At 41.5% G+C, this 14243-nt stretch overlaps 1 protein-coding gene across 5 annotated transcripts in view; it reads left to right on the forward strand.

The window, feature by feature from the left end:
- Positions 1-14243, forward strand: part of DENND1A (DENN domain containing 1A) — a 265895-nt gene that overhangs the window by 94840 nt on the left and 156812 nt on the right. For all 5 annotated transcript variants that reach the window (XM_054998226.1, XM_054998222.1, XM_054998223.1 and 2 more), the window contains exons 4-5: positions 2167-2216; positions 11250-11369. In XM_054998226.1, coding sequence (XP_054854201.1) covers positions 2167-2216; positions 11250-11369 — 170 coding nt within the window. The remainder of the gene's footprint in view (positions 1-2166; positions 2217-11249; positions 11370-14243) is intronic.

A 14243-nucleotide genomic window follows, 5' to 3' on the forward strand; every position in this document is an offset into this window, starting at 1 on the left:
CCTTTTAAATGCCATGTTTTGCAAGTCCTGCTTTCAGAAGAATAGGCCCTTGTATAAATTGGCATGGGAGCTGGAGTCGTTTAATGGTGGAGAGGCTGAGTTGTCATCCGGGAGGTCCTTGTTCAAACAATCCTCTGCCAAAAAGTCGTGCAGCAGTCTTAAGCAAGCCACTGCCTGTGAGCCTTGTATATTTATAATATAGGAATAATACTACTGGCCTACTTTACAGAGTTACAAGGATTACAGTGAGATAATGGCTGAATTCTTCCTGAGTCCTGGAAGGCAAAGAGGCATGCCTGGCCTCTGGACTGCATAGGACATAGGACTGCAAAAAGAGTAGGAATAATGCTTAACATTTCTTTGGAGCTTTTGGCATTGAGGGAGCTTCACATACACTACTTTTTTGTAAACCTTACAACATCCCTGAACGGTAGGCCACAAATAGTGATAGCTGAGCACTTCATAGAATGTAATACGTAGCTGGTTAATTGTGTTTGGTTTGTGTGACAAGTTAATGGAGGGTAAACCGGACACTTCCATAGCCATGCTTTTTAAAGAGGACCCCTGCTCTAGATTATGCCCCTTAGGGGGAAAATACCCCCACCTGAGATTATGCCCCTATGTGTGGGGAGGCAGAAAGGGAAACACTCCTGAATTTTCTTCTTAGCTGTTTCTTTGTAGTCCATAACCCTTATAGCTGGGGGGAAACCCTTTCTCTTTCTTACTCCCTGACCTTTTTTGGTGTACGGGGAGGAAGAGAAAGGAAGGGAAGAGGTGGTGCCATGTAGAGCAATTGAGCTTGTATATGAAGGAAGGGGACATGCTCAATTGAATTGTGTAGGACCATGTTCCTGCCAGGAGAGTCAATATGTTTTCTGCTCCATTGAATGGGTGATTAGATTGATGTGGTTTATTTGTTAAATGATGGAAGTGGTTTTAAAAATAAATGAAGCACGAAGCATCAATTCTGTTAGCACAGATAATTTATTATTACTGGCCTGGAAAGTGCTCCATTTGTAAATCGATCATTAATTTTATCATGTGTGGTAATGTTTGTTTAATGGGATATTAGTTCAACTACAAAAAAGAGAGAAGAAGAAGAAGAAAACCCTGACTCTTTCCTTGGTTCTTGGATATGTAAATATAGATACATTGATATTGATAAACAGCTGTGGAGATGTTGTTGGTAGAGAATGCTAATGATTAAAGCTTTCACTTTGAATTGGTAGTTCCTTTCCCTGCAGTCATCATACCTGCTTTTATCATTTTTTTAAATGGATAGTGACTGCCCCACTGACTTTTTGAACTTCATTTAACAAATGGGATCTTGTTTCAACAATGCATTTTAAAGTCATATTCAGGGGAAAGTGTGCACCATGCAGCAGGTTGCCTTAAAGAGATTTCTCCCCCCCCCCCCCGTTGTGTGAATATAGGTGGATTTAAGCCCTCCCCCAGTTTATGCTATAAACAACCCAGCCTACTTTGGCTTGCAGTTTTCCTTAGCTAAATACACATTTGGATAAAATAAACAGGAGTGTTAGGGGACCTTAAAGACTAGCAAGTTTCTATTCTAGCATAAGCCTGCATGGACTCTTAAAAGTAAACCTGCTGTTTTCTATTCCTGCAAGTTGTGGTGAGAGGTCCAGCATGGGGAGGACAGCTCTTGAGAGCCCTCCTTGGCTTTATTTTGTGTTAGGATTTGCCCTATTGATGCTGGGTAGCATTTCCCTCCTCCTGGCAGTTCTTGTTCCTAGGAAACAGGCAAGCATGGTGCCAGTAGAGGAAATGCTGCCAGCCCAAGAAGCCGGCATGGTTTGGTGGTGTTCGCTGGTGTCCATATGGTCAGGCCGGAGACTCTCCCCAGAGGCGAGTTAACGCGCGCCAGCCCAGCCTCCCCCTTCCCTTTGGAGGGCTGCTGGAGGGCTCCTGCTGCTTGGCCATGTGTGAATGTTGATTAATTTTTCATTTTTAATGAAGTTTGATCATGTTTATTATTTCATATGATTGACTGCCTGATACTGCTTCTTTGTAATTGATAAAGTGCATTTCTCTTCATCTGTCTCTTGTTTCTTCAGGGCAAAGTTGCAAGATTGTGTTCTGTGGTTAATGTTAGATTTATTGGTCCCATTAGATGTATAAATTATCTCTTTTTTTCTCTCTCCACAGGAAATTCTACAGACTCTGACCAAGTTCTGCTTCCCCTTCTATGTGGACAGGTAGTGTTAGATTTCTGCACTTTACAAGAAGGAAAAAACAAACAAGCCTCTGTCAATAAAATGGTTTCAGAAAATAAAAACCATACCTTTCTTAATGTGCTGTCTCCTTGAACATGATTTAAAGCACCCAAGTGTAAATTATAGTGGCAATATCCTTTCCCTGAAGGTTTTTATAGGCACCATCAAAAAAAGTTTTAATTTTACCGTGTATCGGCAACAGTCAAATCAGTTTTCTTCTTGTTCTAATGAAGCTTTTAATGCCAAAGTTAAACTTTGTGGATTTTAATAGCTATACACCTACATCTGATAATATGTAGCATTTACAACTGTAGTTCTTTCCAGAATTTCTGTAAATGGAGAATAACCATAATTACTGCAATGCTTTCTGAAGTTTTGGTTAGAGTAATAAAATGATCCCCCCCACCCCCGGTCATTGGATATCTATATTTGGAGCAGGACCGAGCCAGAATGAAATGGTTTGCAGTTCAATGAATGTTGGCATGGCATGCATGTTCGGTTATAGTATTCAGTGTGAAATATTTGCGTTGTTTTGATGTGTTCTTCTTTGTGCTACTTTCTTCCATACCTTCCCTTCCGCTTAATCCAATTGGCTGTAAAGACTCATGTGAATGTTGTCAACCTTAAAATGCAGTGTCTGCCCTGTTGAAAATTCAGTGTGGGTCACCATCACAGCCAATAGGATTAAATGGCTGTGTCAGGAAATAAGGCCCAGGATAGTAAGGGAAAAGAAAGAGAGCTGGTTGAAGAGCATTGAAACAACATTTGGGGTGGCAAGACTGAGGTTTAGGTAAAATGTATTAATTTCAAATTAAATATCCAAATGATGTGGCTTAGTGGACGAGCAGCTGCTTTGAATATGGATGGCCTGAGGTTCAGTCTTAGGGGTCTCAGGTGTTGGAAAAGATCTTTCTCTGCCTGAAACTCTAGAGGAACACTGCCAGTTGAAGGAGAAAAATATTGGTCTATATTGATCAGTTAAGATAGTTCATGTGCTTATAGGGAATGTTATGTGCAGCCTGACTTTTGGATAATGAGTTGTATTAGGACAGGCTGAATAGTTTTGTTGTGAACCATTTCTTAGGGATGCTTTAACTGGGGAGAGGGAGAGAACCTGGCATTTATTTTATTATTGAACTTCCTATCATGCCCCATTGGGAGGGCTGGGGGAGGCAGAGTAAGCCCATTCAAATGTTTGGCCTACCAAAACAAACAACCCCCAAATAGCTGTAGTATAGCATTTCTGTTTGTCAAAGTAAATTAAAACTTTCACACACTTGCTTAATTAAAACTGACTAAACTGATTAAAACTGACTAAAGAAAATGGCCTTCTGAGGCTTGTAGAGGATTTTCAGATTTGGACTTTTCAGGAGACAGAATGGAGAATCCAACCTTGTCAGCCCGCAGAAGCTCCTCTCTTTGTGTCACCTGATTCGTCATAATATAAAAAAGGTAAAGGTGCAAGCACCGAGTCATTACTGACCCATGGGGGGACGTCGCATCATGATGTTTTCTTGGCAGACTTTTTGTTACGGGGTGGTTTGCCATGGCCTTCCCCAGTCATCTACACATTACCCCCAGGAAACTGGGCACTCATTTTACTGACCTCAGAAGGATGGAAAGTTGAGTCAACCTTGAGCCAGCTATTTGAACCTGGCCTCCGCCAGGATCGAACTCAGGTCGTGAGCAGAGCTTGGGCTGCAGTACTGCAGCTTACCACTCTGCGCCACAGGGCTCCTCATAATATATGGGCAGTATAATCAAGAAAGGACTCTTGGTTGGTGCTAAATCTCACAAGGGGTTTCCTAGTTCAGATGACCGTGGCATGGGACAAAAGGAGCAAATTATGCTAGTTTTTTTGAAGACAGCATTTCCTTTCCAGTTCCCTGGTCAGTATTCACACTATGTGCAGTTATGCTTTCGCTATTCTGAGGCACCATTTGTGTCAATTCTTTAGACTTGCAGAAACAAACGTCAAGAACTATTTTTGACTGTAAGCTAAATCTGATCTTAATCACAATTACTCTAGAAACATGTTTTTCTCATTTTTGAGGAATTTGCATGGCATCTGCAGTATGGAGGGTATTTTTCCCCTGAATAAATCATGTTTATTTGCAATTCATACCTTTTTCATATCCTCTGAGCATTTATTCACCTATCAATTACCCCAAGGGCCAGAATGAATATGCATGCAATACGTCCTTTTTATTTATAAATAATTACTATTATATACAGTGCAGCTCTTCCTGGCATGAGGGTAAACACAAGAATTAGGTAATGTAATACTATTAGTCTAGTTTTCTTTGACTTACCAAAAAAATTGTACATGTTATGTCTGTTTGTGCAAGACTCCTACAGGGCTGTTTCGAACACTGGACTCAGTTTTTGGGACAGGTAACATTAGAATAAAAGAGTACCTCTGACCTTATGCAAACTCCTTCGCTATGGAGTAGCCACAGCCCAGCTCTACAGGGTTTCCAGGGAGCCCTGCCCTTTAGGTGTGCTGATTTTCTCATGTTTGCTTATTTACAATTTTTATAAGTGTGACAGTTGGGGAAGAAATGTTTGCTGAAATTGGAAATGCTGTGTGGCAGGAGTAGCATGGAGTCTGATTCCACCCTAGAGTCATGGGTGCATGGTGGTGTCCCCTCCTGAAACCTCACCCATTGGTGGCTCTCAAAGGCCCAGGAAAGCACCTGCTGCTTCTGTGGACCTTGTCTGTGCAGGCTGATTTCCCCAGGAGAAAGTTTTAAATAATGGAATTGATAACTGAACACCTTCATGCTTGTGTCTCTGGATAAAATAATTGGTTCCATGGAGGCACCTTTCTGAAGATCATATTCTTTCTGGTTGTGGCACAGACTACAGATCTGGGGATGTGAGTGTGATCTGAGTGGTCAAGGGGGTTAGTTCTGCTTGACAACATGGATTCTTTCAGTTTCAGGATGCTTTGAAATGGTAGATATTTTTTACTTTTCTTTCTAACTTACAGAAAATGCTCTTGAAGACATTGGCTCTTGAAGATATTATCCAGGGATAGGATGGGTTGCAATTAAAGTATCATTTGTTTCCTTGTCCTGGAGCTTCTTTTTATCTTGGAAGCGGTGTGTGTGTCTTGCCTCAGTCTTGCTTCGAAGGCTTCTACAGTCCCCCTTGCCTAGCAGGTTTTTCTGAGTTCATGTTGTCCCTTTCCTTAGGGGTGGCCCGGCTAGAGTTCCTGCTATATTGCAGCTGTTCAGTCATTCACAAAAAGGAATGGCTGAGTGCTGAAAGAAGCTATGTTTATTAACTACACAAGGGACTGGGGTGTATTGATTGCCTCTCTCCCTTACACCAGATACTGAGTGCTGAGTGTGGTGGGGCAACAAAGGGGCCTCTTGCAGAATGCCAGAAGTATATAACTTCTTATGTTAGGGAGAAGTAGAATTTGGGTGCTCCAGCGCATTTTGCACATTTGAGTGTTTGCTGCAGACTATCCCTCCAGTCTCTTGCATCTGGCTGGGGATGGGAGCAGCCGGCCAGAAAGCAATTCAGAGCCAAGATGCTTGGGCACTGCTGCCAGTGAGATGCAAGAGCGAGGTAGCAAGATAGCGGGAGGTGGGGAGAGCAGTCTCTAGGGAATAAGTCCTCTGAGAAGTGCAAGAAGGAAATACAAGTCAGCCTAAGAGGGAGCAGAGAGCTAGGTCTCTGGGGAGCAGGTAATGACAAACACAGATCTTGGCAGCTGGAAAAACAGCAATCTGGAATTGACTGAGGCTCAACTGTCTGGATAACACTATGTATTCTGGGTCTGGCCAATCTCTGCTTCCTTTATTTTGAAGTTTATCAGTAGTACTAGTTCTGTGCACCCATTACCAGCACCTTCTTAAAAAGCCTTCCAGGTGACTGCTGCTGCTGCTGCTCCCAGCATTCAGCAGCTCCCTTCTCTTGTTCCTTCCCCTCTGGGAAACCACAGTGATACCATGTTCCTGTCACTTGGGAGTGTCCCAAGATTATGGGAGATTATGACACAGCCATGAAATTGTGCAATTGGAACCCCGGTTCTTCTCTATAGCAGCACCTCTGTAATTTAATAGCCCCTCCCTGTTGTTAGAAAAAGATGTGCTTTGTTATTGCCATGGCTCTAATTGTGAACTAGCATGGTATTTGTCTTGCCTCCTCTAACTGCAGTCTTGTAAAATTAAGCATCCAATCACCATAGTAACCTTGCATCCAAGCTTCATGGGTAAGCTAAAATAGCCGTCAGAGAGATCTTCTGGAGTTTCTTAAGCTGATACCTGCAGTTTGTAAGCGTTGTTTGCTTTCTTGGTTTTTAATATGGAGTAAGATATAGTCATCCTCTGTGATTCTCAGACAGTTGCCTTACTTCTGAATTCTTCTCCTTTTCCCATGTTGAGAAAACATGATCTGGTTTGCCTTGATGATTCATGGAATAGTTTTCATTCTTGATTTTCTTGAGAGAACTTGGGTGACGGAACTTAACAGGTTGTTCATCTTATTTACTTAAGGTGAACCTTATACTCATGGTAGGTTTTTGCTTTATGGTAATTTTTAGGGGAGGGGTCCAGTCTAGTCCTCTGCTGTGAGGCGGGCTGTATATTCTATCAGTCTGTCAAACAGCTTTCTTGTGAGTAAACCAGATCTCACTGTTCCAGTCACAGAGAACACTTACTGCAGAAAGGAACCCATAGAGCAAGCTACCTGGGTGACTCATACATGAGCTTCAAAGTCTTTGTCCCTATGGTTGTAGGTTGTTACTCTGGCAATTTTTGCAGCATGTTCCAATGAGTGAGATGGGGCTTGACCACTCTGTAATGCTTAGACTGTTTGATAGTTCAGATACTGACTAGGCTGCAGTTGCGCATCTCATTGCAAACCTTCAGAAAGTGGGTTGAGTATATATGAACTCCTGATTGGCAGCTCTCAATGGACAAAAAGGTAAGCTAGTTTGAAGGAGGAGTAAGCAGTGCCCGGGGGGGGGGGAAGCAATCCTATCTTCTTAGCATGACTCCAGATATCTGGCATACTGGTAAGCATGGTAAACAAGAGAGGATAGCTGTGGTCTAAAAGTCCACTTGGTTGAAATCTTACCTTGACCTGGGGGGAGGAGGCACCCAAAGCAGATTACAGTATAGAAAAAATAAAGGAGAAAATCAGGAAAAGAAGGGGTGAGGCTGAGTGGTAAGAAGATCTTTCCTCTCTCTGCCACTAATCTTCACCCAGATCTTGGTCATGGCCTTAATATAACATAATAATAACATATGATTTATATACCACCCTTCAGGACAACATCACATCCACTTAGAGCGGTTTACAAAGTATGTTATTACTATCCCCACAACAAGCACCCTGTGAAGTGGGTGGGGCTGAGAGAGCTCCAAGTAGCTGTGATTGACCCAAGGTCACCCAGCTGACTTCAAGCAGATGAGTGGGGAATCAAACCCGGTTCTCTAGATTGGAGTCCTGCTGCTCTTAACCACTATGCCAAACTTTGGCTAAGAGCGAAAGAGCCTGTTGGTTCCTGACTCTTGCTTATGCCTCTGGGCACATCCAGGTCTGAAGTACCTACGAACAGAGCAGAGGAGAACAAACTCAGGCAAGGTGTGCAGTCTGTTTCCCATCTGCAGTATGGGAACAACACTGGGCTGCCTTACAGGGCTGTTGTAAGAATTACCAAGATAACCTATGGAAAGTGCTGTATAGATGTCAAATATTATTATTATTATTATTATTGGATGCATTTATTTAGCTCTTTGGGATAATAATGACCCTAACCTCTTCTGTGCTGCTTTGTCTCCAAGCCAAATGTGCAAAGTTGTATAGGCACAAGCCCAGGATCCCCTGGGGGTTGTTTAGGCCTGCAATTTTCCTCTGTGTGTTTTGTATGTGATGTGGCATATACAAAAACCTGGCAATGCATAAAGAAATTAAAATTCACATTCTGCATTTCTCATGCACACCACTCTGGAAATTCATGCTTTAAGTAATAGGTTTCACACATGGTACAAAGCAAGCTGTTATTTATGAGAGAGGTATCAAGCTGCTAGCAGTAATATCCTTTACTAATTATAGTGTTAGGGAAGAAGGCTTTGTACCCTGCTTTTAGCTTCTGCTGCCTTTCTTCTTCCTGCTCTGCTTCGCTTCCTAGCCTGAACTATATTTTATGAGATTTGGAGGGTTCGCTTGTATACAGGTGATATCTATGTAAGGTAGGAGGGGGCCAGCATTGTTAAACAATATTGTTGCATTGTTTGTGCTCTTGTAGAAGAGGCAAATGAGCACCTCGGAGTAGAGTGCAAGATGATCATGACTTTTGAAAAAGCCCAGATACGAACCTGGTGATCATGATCGCTCTTGGGGTAGGGGTGGGGGGCGGGATTCAGAATCATTGTATTGACAGGAGAAGCCCTGTTTAGCTGCTGCAGAGGCCTTGAAGGTATACTTTGGAGAGTTTCATATTCAGCTGCGATTCAAAGAGAGGCGGCCCTTTTTTTTGTTTAAGAAAGGGTTTTTTGTATTCGTATTTAATTCCCTCCTTTAAATTAATGTCACTGGAGCACGCTGCAATTCAGTTTGGCCTCTTGTAAGCTTGGGGAATGGGGCTGAACATTTTTGAAATGGAACTATTATTTGTATTATAATTGTAGTATATGTATTAATGTGAAAGCCAAGTATTATTTTATGGGAACGTTTTCTTTAACTGAATATTTTGTTTTTTAAAAATAAAGAAGCTGAAGTTCTGACCCTGTTTTTTATTTAGGTAACTAAAGTTCCCCCCACCCGTGCCAAGCCTAGATATAAAAGCAGATTTTTTTTTTTTTTTACTTTTTGCTTTTAATATCTCTCCTGGATGTTCAGCTTAGGCGTGCAACCATAACAACTGTGAATGGAGTGGAATTTGTGGAAGGAATCATTGCCAAAGAAAGAGCTTGTGCAAGAGTGTATGTAGGGGGGATGAGTTCCACCAATTCTTCCTTCTCACTGCAGCCTGTCATGCCGCTGACCTTCATGAGTGTTTTTTGTACTACTAAGGGAAGAAGGGGATCTAGCAAAATTTCAGTAAAAAATGGCCAGCCCTGCTACATATCACAACCATCTCACAACCAGAGATGTAAAATTTTCCTTCATTCCCTCAAAACCTCCATAAACACATTTCCACTATTAAAAAAAAAATAGAAAGGGGGGAGGGATGAAATATATGCAATAGTCTTATCAAGCCAACACACATTTTTCTGCTTCATCAATATAAAATCCATATTTTATAATGCAGTTAGTGTATAAAATGATACTGTTCGGCATGTTTATGAAATTAAAATTATAAATGCCATAGCTTTCTATGAGCAATTTGCAAATATATTCAATGATATAGACACAGAGAACTGCCAACTGCTTCTCCCTATCCTACTTTAGCCCACGTGGTTTTTTTGCCATCTGAAAGGTGGGAAAAAATAAAAATTGAAAACAAAACAAAATTTAAAGTAAACAAAATAAAGTATTCTGGGGGAGAAGCAGTCTCATACAGTCACAATGAAACTACCAGCATATTTGGATATTGAATTAAACTTTCTAAGATTGAACACACTTGTATTATCATCCTACATAAAAAAATTAATTGTGGACAAAATTAGTCATGTTTACATGATAAACATATGTTTGAAAATATGTTTGGTATCTACAATATACATCAGGGTAATTATCTAATGCTATAGATTATTTTATACAAAACTCTTCATACTACACATACTGAGTCATTTTTTGCCTTAAAAACATTTTACTCATTCCAAAAGAGAGAATGTTTTATTGGAGACTTTCCCCCCACAGCTTCCCCAAACTTCCTGTTCTTATATTGGCAAAACTGTGAGAGGGAAGAGTCTATGGCAGGTCTGGGGTGGAGAACACCCCCCCCCCCCGCCCCAGGCCTTCACTTTTCTACTCACAACTTAAAGCTACAAATCTTAAGCTGGTGATGATAAATTATAATAAAGGCTTGGGCTGCATGGGTCAAGACGAGTCTTAGATATGGGACTTTGTGTTCTCTTTCTGTGTTGTGCTCCTTTAGAAGAAAAGCACATTGGCTGCCTCTTGTCTAAGTGCTACCTTCTCTTTCAGACCAGTCTCTCTCCTGCTTCCATGATAAGCGGTCACAGGTTACTGCTTGTTCTGTTCCGCTGGTTAAGCCATCTTTACAAAACTTTTCTTTACTTGCAAGCTGAGCTCTTCTTAAATTAATATATTAAAAAATAAAGAGATTTGGCACTGACTCTGCCTGTGTTCAGATCCTGCCTAGGAGCAGAAGTGCTCCTTTGGAGCCCCTGAGGCATTTAAGCAAGCCAAGGCTCCCTCCAGTATAGTAGTACCTGTTCTGTTAAGATACCCAAAAGGTATCTTTGTGCTTGAGTCATTACTCAGTGCTTAGTTTCCAGGGTACAGAGGGACATTCTGCAATTTGAACCTGTCATGAAAATCCTTCTCAGGCAGTCTCTGTGCACAGGAGCCAAAGGAAAAACTCTCTGCTCATGCTCAAGTGCATCCTGATGTCTTCCAGAATCATTTGGGCAGAGTGGACACATTACTGTCTCCTAAGTACCAGTGTCCTTTTCAAAAACAATGTCCTTCCTCTGTGAATGATTAGAGGCACGAATGATTTACAGAAGCATTCCCAAGCAGTAAAAATATAATGTGAGAAGAGACCCTTGGTGGGAAGGAGGTGCATGTGTCAAATGCCGGGGTGGTGACTGTGACTCATTATTAAATTTCCAAAGCTTACTCTAAAACAGATCCCTATGCATAAAAGCATTGGGCTATACCGTGATACAGTGGTGGGTGCTGGTCTGCTTGTGATTTAGCCCATAGCTAAATTGGACGTTTTTAAAGAGGCATAAATTGTCCTCTGTCCAAGCTTTAATTTCTAGAGAGAGGAAATGCTGCCGGTTCAATGACTTAGTTTGCTGAGATACTTGGCATGGTTGAAGTGAACAGCCCATTAATAGATTCCTTTGTTCTCCCCACTTCCAGCCTCACAGTTAGCCAAGTTGGCCAGAACTTCACTTTTGTGCTCACAGACATTGACAGCAAGCAGAGGTTTGGGTTCTGCCGATTATCTTCTGGGGCCAAGACCTGCTTCTGTATCTTAAGGTAAGTCAGAATGTGGCCCCCTCCTGCTGCTGCCTCGCTCTGGGAAGCTATGTTGACATTCTGCTTCTGTTGCTTTTAATTAACACTTTCCAGCTGTTGAGAGAATCGCTTTCCTATCTGTTCTTCGGGAAGTCACTGCACTTCTGGAGATTTTTTTGGTGTGCCAAAATTTTTCTTGCACTCTGGGGCTCTTTTCTCCTTGTTTATCTGCATTTTAAATTTTTGGCTCAATGTTTCTGAAAATCATCACTCTTGCAATGTGATGAACTGGCATGAATGGGCCACACCATAGAACTTTCTGTTTTTAGCTGCTGCAGACTAGTGGAAGTCTACATAGGCACATTTGCTGGGTTGAACCCAGGGAGCCATTTGCTTGGGAATTTGTACATTACCATTCTGAAGTATGTCACAAGGCTATGTTTGTGTGAACAAAGGCAAACACTCCCAGTGGGGTTAATTGGGAGGGGCTGCTTTCCTTCCAGAGTGTTAGTCATTTCCTTCATTTACAGAAGTTGCTTTCCTCTTGCTTTGCTGCAAGGAGTTTCACATTGAAAGAAATTGTATAAGGGTATTTTGGAGTAGAGGGAGAAAATAAGTCCTCTCTGTGGTGATCTAATTAATCTCTCATATTGATGTTCCCCCGTTCATCCAAAGAGTTCAAGGTAGCTTGCTTGTTTCTCTTCTATTAATTCTCACAACAACCCTATGAGGCAGGTTAGGCTGAGAAAGGGAGTGATTGGTCCAAGATCACTCAGTAAGTTTCATGACAATGCTAGATACTCCACTGGCTCTCACTGGGAAAGGTTGGAGAAAGCCCTGCTTTGGTAACCTTCACATGGAGTAGGTGAATGTACATACTGCTTGCCTCATGGCCATGTTATTTATTTATTTAATGAAAATGGTGCCTGGTATGACTCCTTACTCCCAACCATCCCTTAAGCCAAAGTCAGACATCACACCAGCTCAAGCTGTCTTAATTTGGAATTCTGAGAAACTGGGTTCTGTAAGAATTTCTTAGCTTTTGTCAGCAGCTCCTTTTCATCATAAGTGTATGTGTGTGTGTGTACATTCAGATAAGGACTGCTGTTTTCATCAGCAGTCATTATGATCAATAACACTAGTGATAGTAAACTCACTGAGTGGGGTAGCTGTGAGGGTCCCTCTTTCTAGACTCAAGATGAGGCTTTGCAGCTGAAAGAGCTTTCTTTCAAAGGGACAACTGTGGTGTTGTACAATCTGTGGGTGGCTTTTAGAAGAGATTGTGAGAAAATAATAACTGTGCTTATACACTGGTCTTCTGGACAGATTAATGCCCCACTCAGAGTGGTAAACAGAGTCAGTGTTGTTATTATCCCCACAATACAGCTGGGGAGCAGGGGCTGTGAGGAGAGGCTTTCCCAAGGCGACCTGCTGAGCTCATGGCAGTAGTGAGATTCAAACCAGCAGAGTGCTGATTTGCAATCCAACCACTTAACCATTATGCTGCAAGTGCTAGTAAGAGTTCTCTCTGGATGAAAGTTAACTGTACCCCAAATTTTCATTGCTCCACCAAGTTTGCTGTTCTCAATAGAGTTGATGGTGGAAGCCAAGCCCCCTCTCATCGCTCTGATTGTACTAAGCTAGCATGACTGTCTTATACCATCAGCAGCATTGCCAGAGGCAGGATATATACATAGTGGTCTCAGAGCAGCTCGGAAGATGCTTACTAGTCTGGAAGATTGTTCCCTGGAAGCAGAACAAAATGGTATTTTGACATGTGACTGTTTCCAGAATTCGTTGTGGTCTAAATGGAAAAGACTCTGGTTAGTCTTCAAGGCAAAGGCATTCCAAGTGACTGGAAAAAAGTGACTGCATATTGAGGCACTTGAAAATGTGCCTCAATGTGCCGCTAATTATATTTGCTGTCCAGAAGGAATTAGTGGATGGGTTCTCTTGGCAAATCCTGGAGAACACATACAGTTTTGGCTAAAAGCCCAAATATTCTGACAGTCCCTTTCCTGCACCACTACTTATTTTCCCCCCCATCTACTGCTAATAAATACTGAAGATTCTTTTGTAATTTTCTTAAGCTTTGGGCATATGTTGCTGACTTTTTATCAGTTTGAGGAAAGGTGTGTGCTAGCAGCACCTTAACAGTAGAGGGCAGAGAAGAGTACGAGACTGTGTTTCATGTCCTAGGCTATCTTTCCTTGGTCTTTTTGAAACACTGAATGGTGTGAAGAATGTTTAGTTTTTAAAAACCTGCGGCATGCAACCTCTACCCAGTTATGATAATTTAAAGGAACAGGCATTTCACAGAGTACTCGCTAGATTTTTAAAAACAGTTTAGCATTTGTGTACATTTTTTAACTAAACAGAATGTGTAACTGGTATTAAATGAATTTTTAAAATGTGGATATTCATGATTTTCTGGTACAGCATTTAAATGGAGAGTCTTCATGTTTTATTTTTTTATTACAGATATCAAAAATGTATCTTGTTTGAAGCTGATGCATATATGAATTCATATTTTTATGAATTCCTTTTGGCTTCTGGAGGGTTTGCTTTTGTAATGGTGCTGTGAATTGAACACTTTCTGGTTTAGAAGTCTTCACTCTAACTGCAAGTGGTTATGATGTTAACAAACTGAGGTTTGTTTCTTGCCTACTAACCGGGACACTTAACCCACATCAAGAAACAAAGCCCAATTGCTGAAGCAGTCAAAGTCAGGCATAACAAACAGTTGTGGTTAGATCAAAGATTTCCTAATTCAAGAAACCTTCAATTTTGGTTGAGTTCATGAGCCTCTTTCAGATTTTTTTCAGTGGGTGAACCAATTTTGGTTTGTTCGGTATCCGAGTGTGACCATGGTGTGTAGTGTAGGTGCTTGCAAGT

This window comes from Eublepharis macularius, chromosome 14 (assembly GCF_028583425.1).
Source record: "Eublepharis macularius isolate TG4126 chromosome 14, MPM_Emac_v1.0, whole genome shotgun sequence".
NCBI lineage: Eukaryota > Metazoa > Chordata > Lepidosauria > Squamata > Eublepharidae > Eublepharis > Eublepharis macularius.